The 10,704-nt window shown below is 40.9% G+C and overlaps 1 protein-coding gene across 1 annotated transcript; it reads right to left on the reverse strand.

The window, feature by feature from the left end:
• Positions 1–2,681: 2,681 nt before the first annotated feature.
• On the reverse strand, positions 2,682–4,437 carry LOC134621696 (zinc finger protein RFP-like). Its single transcript, XM_063467966.1, has one exon. The coding sequence runs from the start codon at positions 4,371–4,373 to the stop codon at positions 2,682–2,684; it is 1,692 nt and encodes a 563-aa protein (XP_063324036.1). The 5' UTR covers positions 4,374–4,437.
• Positions 4,438–10,704: the final 6,267 nt, after the last annotated feature.

Genomic DNA, 10,704 nt, shown 5'->3' on the forward strand with positions numbered 1-10,704 from the left:
AAATCAGTAACTTTGCAAATTTAGAGGAAATGTTTTTTGGACAACAAATGAGTCACGTTTTAAAAACAGTTTAAATAATCTACGCTGCCAGACAGACATTTATGAAGCGCTGGCTATAACACACATCCTTACCGTGTGAAAGGACCGCGGATGTCTTGGAGCAGAGAACCGCGTTGTATTGTCGCTTTTCTCTTATGCATAAGCAACGCCGGCTGGTCAGAAACGCTCTGTGTGGGTAGAAAATGGTCTGCACCGGCGCTGGTCCTGACGCGAAATGGCGAGGGTCTCAGGCTCTGAGGAACTCTTCATATAGGACCGGGTGCTTCCAAAACAGTAGCTGGGTTGCCGATAAGTCTGGGGGGCGATACACCTGCAGGGCATCCCCTTGCTGTACAAGTTTAAAACAATGAGGGTGGGGCACGCAGTTGGGGAGCTCCCGTGTAACTGACCAAGATAGGCCTAAGGGTCCGCTGTTGCTGGCTACTTCAGAAAATAGGCGAGAACTTGCATGACTGGTACATCTGCGGGACTTTTACCTTTTCCTAAGGAATTACAAATGAACCGATACTTCAGACAATAGGCGGGGTCCCCACCCGACCGGTACACCTGTCGGCTTTTACCTTTTCCTAAGGAATCACAACAATTAAATGATACCCGCAGTGGGCTTTTGCAATCCTGAAAAATTTCAAACAATTAACCGGCTGTTGAAAAGACCGATACTGCCTGCTTATAACATTTATTTTCTAAAGGGCTGAATGTTATTTGCGACCATCTGTTGTGTTAAAAACTACTCTGAAACCATGAAACCCCTTACAGAAGAAATGCCCGTTTGATCCGTTTTTAAAATAAAAGGCATGCATCGCTGCATGCTGTGACATCAGAATCACAAAATGAGTGTGATTAAAACAGGATTAGTTTGAAAAGAGCGATACTGGTTGCTTTGGGTGAAAAGGTGACATCATGTGCAGCGTGTTTTAGAAGTAGGCTTATAGCATTCATTTTCTAAAGGGCTGAATGTTATTTGTGACCATTTACTGTGTTGAAAAACTAGCTGGCCCTCTCTCCCTCTTGGATCAATATTCCGAAATCCCGATTTTTAAATAAAATGATGCATCAATCCGTGAAAGAAACCCAGTACATGCGTAAAACTAATTAGATTAAAAACTAGTGGTTTGATTAAATGAAACGCTTGTGAACAGGTTGAAATTACCCGTACAGAAGAAATTCCCACTTGTGCCGTTTTTAAAATAAAAGGCATGCATCGCACCATGCTGTGACATCAGTATCACAAAATGAGTGTGATTAAAACACAATTAGTTTGAAAAGAGCGATACTGCCTGCTTATAGCATTTATTTTCTAAAGGGACTGAATGTTATTTGTGACCATTTACTGTGTTAAAAACTAGCTGGCTCTGTCTCCCGCTTAGTTCAACATTCCGAAATCCCGATTTTTAAATAAAATGATCGCATCAATCTTTGAAAGAAACCCCACTAGATGCGTAAAACTAGTTAAATTAAAACTAGTGGTTTTATTAAATGAAACGCTTGTGAACAGGCTGACATTACCCATTCAGAAGAAATTCGCATTTGTGCCGTTTTTAAAATAAAATGGTTGCATCGCTGTGTGCTGCTGGGACATTGTCAGAATGATAAAATTAGTGTGGTTAAAACACAATTAGTACCACTTTTGACTAGATGTAAATAAAAAGCATCCCCGCTTTGTTAATGTGCACTGCGAAGCAAAACGCCTTCCACACCGCCCGCAAAACAAAGAAGTGCTCTTACGGACACATATGTCTGCATAACTGAATGTTGAGACATACCAAAGTGATAAAAATAGTTTAATTAAAAACCCTATGGTTTGTTTAAATTAAAAACCAGTCAAAAACACATGAACTCATATAAACCTATAAACTCATATAACCTCTCTAACCCCTGTGTGTTTCCACACATGAACTCGCATGACCCCCCAGCACACCTGAACGCGCATACACATGCACGAAACCGGTCAAACCGGTTCTCAAACCGGTTTGGTTGGCCGCCATCTTGAACAGGTGCCATCTTATTAGTAGTCTCTTTAACCCAAATCATCACAACATGGAAATATAATCATCAAAATGATGTGACTGGAAGGATGCAGCAGTCTGTGCTCCACCTTTCTCCTCCACACCTGCAGGTGGAGAACATGGATGCATGAATCTCTACAGAGTTCTTTGAATATTATCCGTCTTATCAGTTTTCAGTGAACAAAAATCCTCACAGAGCCAAAATAAGCAGTTTGTATCCAACATAACTCAGCTGGACTCTGATGCTCCGTATAACAGCCACACATGAGTCTGGATTCACTCAAAGCATTGAACAAACTTTATTGTAAATGAAGCTTTTGGACATTTATTCTCTGATATTTGCTCTTCAGCTCGAGTCTCCATCAGTGGGAACATTTCCTGATTCAACTTTTCTTCTGTTCAAATCAAACTCCATGAGAATCAAAGTGTGAATCAGAGTCCTGATGATCAGATTCTTGAAGCGCCTTGAGGCGACTTTTGTTGTGATTTGGCGCTATATAAATAAAATTGAATTGAATTGAATTGATTCTATAGAAACATGGAGAGTGTAGAGGATTTACACTCAATATGTTCATTTGTTCCCTTCAAGAAAAATCAATCATTCATCAAATAAAATCAGTCGTTGATCGACTCAGTTTGATTGACAGGACAGATGATCAGAGGTGCAGAGTTTTTACCACCATCATTAGGACATGGACTGAAGAATGGGTGGAGTCTGTGAGTGAAGGAGCAGCCAGTAAAGGAGTAGATCAGAGCTGCAGCACCTACATCATAAAAGGAGACCAGACCCTCCTCATAATCCACAAACACCCCCACCTTCTCAGGACCAGGATGAAGACAGAGGGGAAGTGAAGGGGAAGCAAGAGCTTTGTAATCATTTCCATTTCTCAGCCACACAGTCCAGAAACCATCCTCAGGACTCACTCTGATTTTTCCCTTCCGTTTGATCGACTCTGTGGCCACTCCTAAATCCCACTCAGTCTTTCCTTTAACCTGAACCTCAAAGTAGAATCTGCCTGAAGAGAAACTCTGCTCTCCTAAAACACAAGCACACAGAGAAAATCTCTCTGGGTTGTCTGGAAGATTCTTCCTCACTTCACTATGATACACTTGTTTTCCATCATCAGACAGGATGAGTTTAGGATGAGCTGTATCAGGATCCAGAGTCACATCCACCTCATGCTGCTGCACCCTCTGCAGCTCAGCCTCAAACAGCTTCTTCTTCATGGGTTTCCAGACTGTCTCCTCCAGCTGAGCCACAGCTCTCCCCACAGTCCCCTCATATGATGGTGGATGAACTCTTGCCTCTGTCCTGTCCTTGGTGGGTGGAGCAGCTTTCAGGGAGGAGAAGCTTTGGAGGAGGTGGAGGTGGTCTTCAGAGCGTGAGAGCTGCTCCACCTCAGAGCTTCTCTCCATCAGCTCAGAGATTTCGTGTTCCAGATCTTTGATGAGACTTTCAGCCTGTTTCTCTGTAGTTTCCTGTTTGTCTTCGATCTCCTTCATGAGCTCCTTCAGGCGTCTCTCAACAGACTCCATCAGAGCAGTGAAGACCTGAACACCTTCTGCTTTCTGTCTGTCTGCAGCATCTTTACTCATCTTCACCGACTCTGTGATCTCCTGAATCTTCAGTCGTCTCTTCTGGATCATCTGCTGAATCTCAGCCTCTGTCTTCTCCAGCTCTGCCTTCTTTCCTTCATATTCTTCTCTCAGAGGAACAAACTCGTGGTTCTTGTGGTCTAAAACAGAGCAGAGCACACAGACACATGTCTGGTCGGTCTTACAGAACAGCTGCAGAAGGTTATCGTGCTTCGTGCACATCCTGCCTTCCAGGTTCTCCACAGCATCAATCAGCTGATGTCTTTTCAGACCTTTCTTTGTCAGATGAGGCTCCAGGTGAGTCTGACAGTAGGAGGTCCGACACACCAGGCAGGACTTCAGGGCCTTCAGTCTGGTTCCAGTGCAGACGTCACAGGGAACTTCTCCTGGTTTGGCAGCTTGTTGCTCTGAGCTGCTGCTGCTGGCTTTCTGCTGAGCTTCACGTCTGAACTGAGCAACCATCCCAGAGATGAAGGTGTTGACCCTCAGCTGAGGTCTAGTGGAGAAAGTCTCTTTACACATGGGACACTGACAGCTCTGATTCATGTCCCAGTGCTGACTGATGCAGGTTTTGCAGAAGTTGTGTCCACATGGTGTAGAGACTGGATCAGTGAACACATCCAGACAGATGGAGCACAGAAACTGATCTTCAGATCGCAGATTGCTGGCAGCAGACATGTCTGCACTCTGAGGGAGAAAGAAAAGAAACATTTGATTCAAAATTCACTTTAAATTTCATTTTTAAAAAGAGAGAAACAAGCGTCAGTAGTCTGAGGAGCTTGGAAAGAAAAGTGTCTGGACTTCTTTGAGTTTCTTGAAGACGTTTCATCAGAGAAGCTTCTTCAGTTCTCAGAGTAACTGGTGGAGACCCAGCAACACACTCAGACACAAACTGGTTCATCACAAACACAAACTTAACATCGTAGTGTCTGCTGTACAGTGCAGCGTCCAGATGAACAGAATAACTTTGGGGATGAAGATAAATACAGTCGTTAAAAAGATGTGAAATTGTTTCTCTGACTGTTTTACAGAAGGTCCAAGATTCATCCAAATCATTTTATACTTGAATAAATCAGTTTGTTGGATATATTCCATCAATTACTGTGAAGTAAACTTCGACCTTGTTGGTGACTAAATCCTTCTTATTGTAAGTCCAGATCAACGAGCCATTAATGTTAAACAGTGACTGTTCCAATAGAAGTGACAGTGAGGAGGACAATGAATCATAAACCTCAGAAATGTGTTATTAACTGTTGATCCAGTATATGAATGGCATTTATGAGAACATGTTTATTCAGTGGTGTCTGTATATTTGGTCCATTTGTGCGTCATTAAAAACTGTTTTCTCTCACAGATACTGGAACATCACAGCTCCTCACAAACTCAGGATATGGAAGAAGATGAACTTTTCCAGTCACTCGCTGGGATACATCATTCAATTATTCTGGATCCTCAGAAAACATTGATTTATTTTTGTATTTCATATATATTTCAAAGATTTATGTTAGTAGAGAAGAAGCCACCATGATAAAGCCTGTGTGTGAAAATGAGATCAGCGGATTTTGTTGATCAAAATCACATTTAAGGAGGAATTCTGTCCTCCAGTTTGTTTAAATAAGCTTTGGGATTAAACACCATCATCTATGTTTGTGTCTGATGACATGTTTGATCCAGTTCAGCTTGAATATCACAGCTGATGTGTGAACTCTGACATATTTAAAGCCTCGATTATCAGGATGATTTAAACATATCTGTTTAAATAATGAGATTTATGTTTCCACACAAAGTTATAAAGTGCAGCATCGACTGTTTTCTGAATGATTCAGGAACATCTGTGACTCTTACAGGATACACTAAGTCAGACAATCTCTCTTTGTAAAATGTCTGAATGACTTTTTGAAGTACTGACCAAAATCTGCTGGTTTACAGTATCAAAGGCTTTATATCAATAAAGAATAAACAGGTGTTTTCACGTCTGTAATCAGTGGGTGGCTTAAAAGGGGCTACGCATCGATAGTAGAAACATTGATCGGCAACCCTGTGATTGGTCGGCGAAGATGTCGAAGGAGCGCGCTCAGTATTTTACGGCAGCAGAGCAAGAACTCTTGATTGAGGGATTTCAGGAGTTTCAGAGTTTAATTAAAACGCAGGAGAACACTGCAAAGGCTGCAAAAGCAAGGAGAGAGGGCTGGCAGAAAGTTGCTGACATATTAAACTCGTAAGTGATCCATGATATTACATTATATCATGTGATATTATATTATACCACAGTACATTATATTACATTATATCCTCTTCCACATTAGAGCCACAACAGGACCCACTAGAACATGGGAACAAGTAAAAGTGAAATATAAGAATATTCTACAGAATGGTAAAATTTATCACTTATATTGCTTTTAGTCTCTTGAAAAGAGACCCTGGAATAATCAGTTTGTTTGTTTTTAACAGCAACCAAGAAAAGGGCAGAGCAAATAAAGACAGGTGGTGGTCCTGCACCCCCTCGTCACACCCCTTTACTGTACTGTGCTACCTATTGACATTGTGGGTTTTTTTGTGTGTAGTTTGACATAACACTTCATCACTTTTACCTGTTCCCATGCAAGGGGTGACTGAAGCATGCACAATAATAATAATAATTATAATGCATTGGATTTATATAGCGCTTTTCAAGGCACCCAAAGCGCTTTACAATGCCATTATTCATTCACGTTCACATTCATACACTGGTGGAGGCAAGCTACAGTTGTAGCCACAGCTGCCCTGGGGCAGACTGACAGAAGCGAGGCTGCCATATCGCGCCATCGGCCCCTCTGGCCAACACCAGTAGGCGGTAGGTGAAGTGTCTTGCCCAAGGACACAATGACCAGGACAGAGAGGCCGGGACAGTAAGTTGGGAGATATATATATATATCTAGAGAGAGAGAGGAAGAAAGTAAATAATACCCTCACGGGAGAATCGATATCTCTCTACGAGCACACCGTCGCTCTGAGCTAAAGGATCCTGTCTATCCCACAATATCCGCTGAATTCTGGAAACTCTCCTTATCAATCTTGCACCTTCCGCAATGGGTTGCTTGCGTACAAACTGACAGGACATGGCTGCGACAGACTTCCCAAATCCACCTTCGCTTTTATAGCCGTGGTCTCTCATCTTGATTGCACGTAGTAATTTACTATTACTACTCTAAAATATGAATTACATCTGACATAATCTACTACATGACATAGAATGATTAATAGTACATTTCCCTTTTTTTCGGAAATGACCTGTATGTATCTGTATGAAATCAATAAAAGAATCAAATGCTGCATTATCTTATATATATATATTTCCTGTTAACTCCTAGGGGAGCATAGGTCCGCAACAACACCACGCCAACAAACTCTGTTCTGGGCTGCTCTCTTTAGCTGGGTCCACGTCATTCCAGCGGCCTTCACTTCGCTCTCGACAGATCTTCTCCACGTCTGTTTGGGCCTCCCCACTTTCCTTTTCCCTTGTGGGTTCCAGTCCAGTGCTTGCCTTGCGACGTTGTCGAGTGGTTTTCGAAGTGTGTGGCCTATCCAGCCCCATTTTCTCTTCCTGATGTCTTGATCGACCGGGTTCTGGCTGGTTCTCTTCCACAGGTCTGTGTTTGAGATCTTCTCAGGCCATCTGATGTTGAGGATGTGTCGCAAGCACTTGTTGATGAAAATCTGTATCTTGCTAGTAGTGGTCTTGGTCACTCGCCATGTCTCGGACCCATACAGAAGGACTGCTTTCACATTGCTGTTGAAGATGCAGATCTTGCTGCGCTGAGATAAGGCTTTGGAGTTCCAGATGGGTCGCAGGGTGTTAAATGCAAGCCTTGCTTTGTTTATCCGGCTCCTAACGTCTTCATCTGCGCCGCCGTCGCTGTTGACTATGCTTCCTAGGTAGATGAAGCGGTTGGTTTCCACCAAGTCTTCTCCCTGTAGCTGCAGTGGATGTTCTATTATCTTACATTGATAATATTTATTTATGGTAAAACAGTGGCGAAATATCGCTGTTGCTTTCGTATAGATGAAGCGGACATACCTGAGTGGCCGCGATCTAATCCTGTTTACATAAAGTAAGCCTGCTCCCGAGCAGGTTTACGCTTACGGATCTGTTGCTATGACAGCAAGTCCCGGATGAGCTTCGGAGAACCGAACGATCCAAGATCACGAATCATGAATAACCAGGAAGTGTGGAGTCAGTCTGAAGTCCAGAGCACAGACTGAGTCCACAGTCCTGAGCAGAGCCACAGTGAGACTGAAGCAGCAGCTCGATGTTCCTACAGTGGATCTGTGCTTACATGAGCAGATTTCTATGGATCCAGTGTGACTGTGATGAGTCAGCATGAAGTGAACAGAGTGAAGATTTGTGTAGAAACAGGAAGTGTGATCAGCTGCACTCACCACTGTTGTTGAGAGAAACCTGATGGACTCCAGTGAATCTTCCTTTAGAGACAAACAGGACTCGACTGCAGCTCTGCTGCTGCTCTCTCACACTTTCACTTCTGCAAAATGACATTGAACTTGTTGTTTTTCAGGTGTTGCTCCACTTCTTCCTGCACCTGTTTGTCTGGTTTTGCTGCCTCTCCCTTTACAGCAATCAGCTGTTCTGTACTCAGTGACTGTGTGCAGCGGGTGGGAGGAGTGAGGAGTGGTGTGTGGGTAAAGTTCACACAGTAATGACGGCCTCAGGTGATCAGGAGAAACTCACCTGGATTTCCTTTTTCCACAGCAGACTGAGAGCTTCAGGTGGACCCTGAAAGAGGTCTCAGACACAGGTGGTAAAAGTACACACAGTGTGTACTGAAGTAGAAGTACTACTGTTAAAAATACTCCAAGTACTAATTCAACTTCTTTACTCAAGTAAAAGTAAAAAAGTACTGGCTGTGAAATGTGAGAGAAATTAAAAAACTAAAAGAAAAAAAGAAGACGTGTGTAACTTTTATCTTTATTTATTTTTGACATTTTTCATTGTTAACATTAGGTTCAGTGTGTATTACACTATAATAATACAAGGGTTAGGGAGAGGTAAGATTTCTTTTAATATACTGATCTTTGTTGAAAATCTTATTCAACATTCTTCTGTATGAATGGTTTTATATAAACAAACATTTGTTTTCTTGACTAAATAATAGAAATCAGTAGACTATTTGTTAGAAAGTAGATTATATTTTCAAAAGGTAAATAGGACACTAGAAAATACAAGAGTCGTATTTCACGTAATTATGATATAAATAGCTTTAGTATTTTTTTTTAAGAATTATTTGGCATGATGTGAAGCCGATGCATGAAATAATGGAGCACTTTAGGTTCATATTTGCTTTCTGAACTGAAGTGTAAGGAAGAGGACTCCCTTACTACATTTATATATATTATATGATTTGTATAGCAGTTTAGAGCACACCTTTCACTTTATTAAAAGCACCTTATCAAGCACTTTATTAAGCATTGCACTTAAAGCATGGATTTGCACAGTAAAACATTTGCACACAAGAAGTTTAATTATTTATTGAATATTTATTGGGAATTTTAAAATCAGTTGGTAGCCTTGTTTTAGATCCTAGATCCTTAGATTTAAGAATTTACCTGAGAGTGGAAGAATGGTTTAGTCTGTGACAGCTGAACATATTTAAGGCTGCCGGTTGTCATTAGAGAGGGTGGATTTGTGCTGTGAAGAAGCTCGATGAGTTAATAGTTGTAAGGAGAGCTGTATAGCAAATAAATACTTTTGTTCCACTACACTTGCCTTGGTCCATCTCACTGTGTTTCCAGCTGCTAAGGGCCGCCTTGTTACATGCAGCTTGACATAAATTACTCTAAATTCTTGATACTTGTATTGCAACATATTTAAGATGTTTCTTGAATTTCTGTTGAATGGTGATAAAACTTAATTCTCACTAAAGTCTCTTTAACAGCTTATCAAAAACTGTGTAAGACTATGGTCAATAGATATGGATCATGACAGAAAAATTTTAAATTGTAATGCTCCCACAGTCTTCAGTGTACAGTGAACAACTTAAAGATAAAAACAAAACAAAAGTCCTATGTACAACACAATACAATAAACACTAGTGTCATACAATCAGAGTGCTTTCGGGCAAGAGTTTGTGTGCAAGTAGGGGTGGGGCAGTCAGTCAAAGGGCGATGTTTAGAGTTTTGTATGTCTGTCGGGTTGGGGGAATCAGAGGAAAGAGATGAATGCAGGTCTGGAGTTTGTGTGTGTGACAGTCAAGAGGGACAGAGCAGGGACAGCCTAAAGGTAGGGGAGGTGAGGTAAGACCTCTATGTCACCATAGGCCTTGATCGCAGCCATGGAGGTGTGTGCCGGGAAGCAGCAACATGTAGAGCAGCTTTAAAGGTATGAAAAGTGATTAAAACTTTTTTAGTTTCTTATACCTATATCTTAAGGTTTCTGCTGAAATCTTTCAGCATTTTCTGTTTGAATGTGAGAAAGTTATTTAGTAATAATTTATAATATTGGTTTGCTAGATTTGCCCTTGATAATTTTGAAAAAAAAAAAAAAGGCTTTAGCTAATTAGCCCGAAAAAGCTAGCCACGTATAGATTACACATTCAGAGCTGTCTTGGATTAAAAATCAAGGGATGTATGAATGAACCAAACTTTCAATATTTTAGGGGGTTTCATTTTTTTATGCTTTTATGATTCTAAAATAAAAAAGGATGTTTATTAGCATCCTTAAGTTTTTCATGTGCAAGCTAACAATGAGGATTAGCTTGTTAATTAAGAGAGGCTAATAAAATTGAAAAAATAAATAAGATTCATAAAAAGGAATATTATGTTATTTGTGTAATTTATTTATTTATTTATTTATTATTCTGAAACAAAGAAACATAAATAAGCTGCAGGATTTTGAATGTCCCCATTTAGGTTAAAGTGGAGTGGATTTGTGTTAGAAACTTCCCCAAAAGTCACTAGAATATGGCATACTAAAGACTATAGTTGGATATGGTTTTGTAATTTTTTTTAATGGTATCATGTCCCTTTTTTCTGTATAAATCTACCCATG

Source organism: Pelmatolapia mariae, linkage group LG3_W (assembly GCF_036321145.2).
Source record: "Pelmatolapia mariae isolate MD_Pm_ZW linkage group LG3_W, Pm_UMD_F_2, whole genome shotgun sequence".
Lineage (NCBI taxonomy): Eukaryota > Metazoa > Chordata > Actinopteri > Cichliformes > Cichlidae > Pelmatolapia > Pelmatolapia mariae.

What these genes read in the sequence shown, in the direction of transcription:
- LOC134621696 (XM_063467966.1), bottom strand. Translation starts at nt 4,373, where the DNA reads ATGTTTCTTTTCTTTCTCCCTCAGAGTGCAGACATGTCTGCTGCCAGC.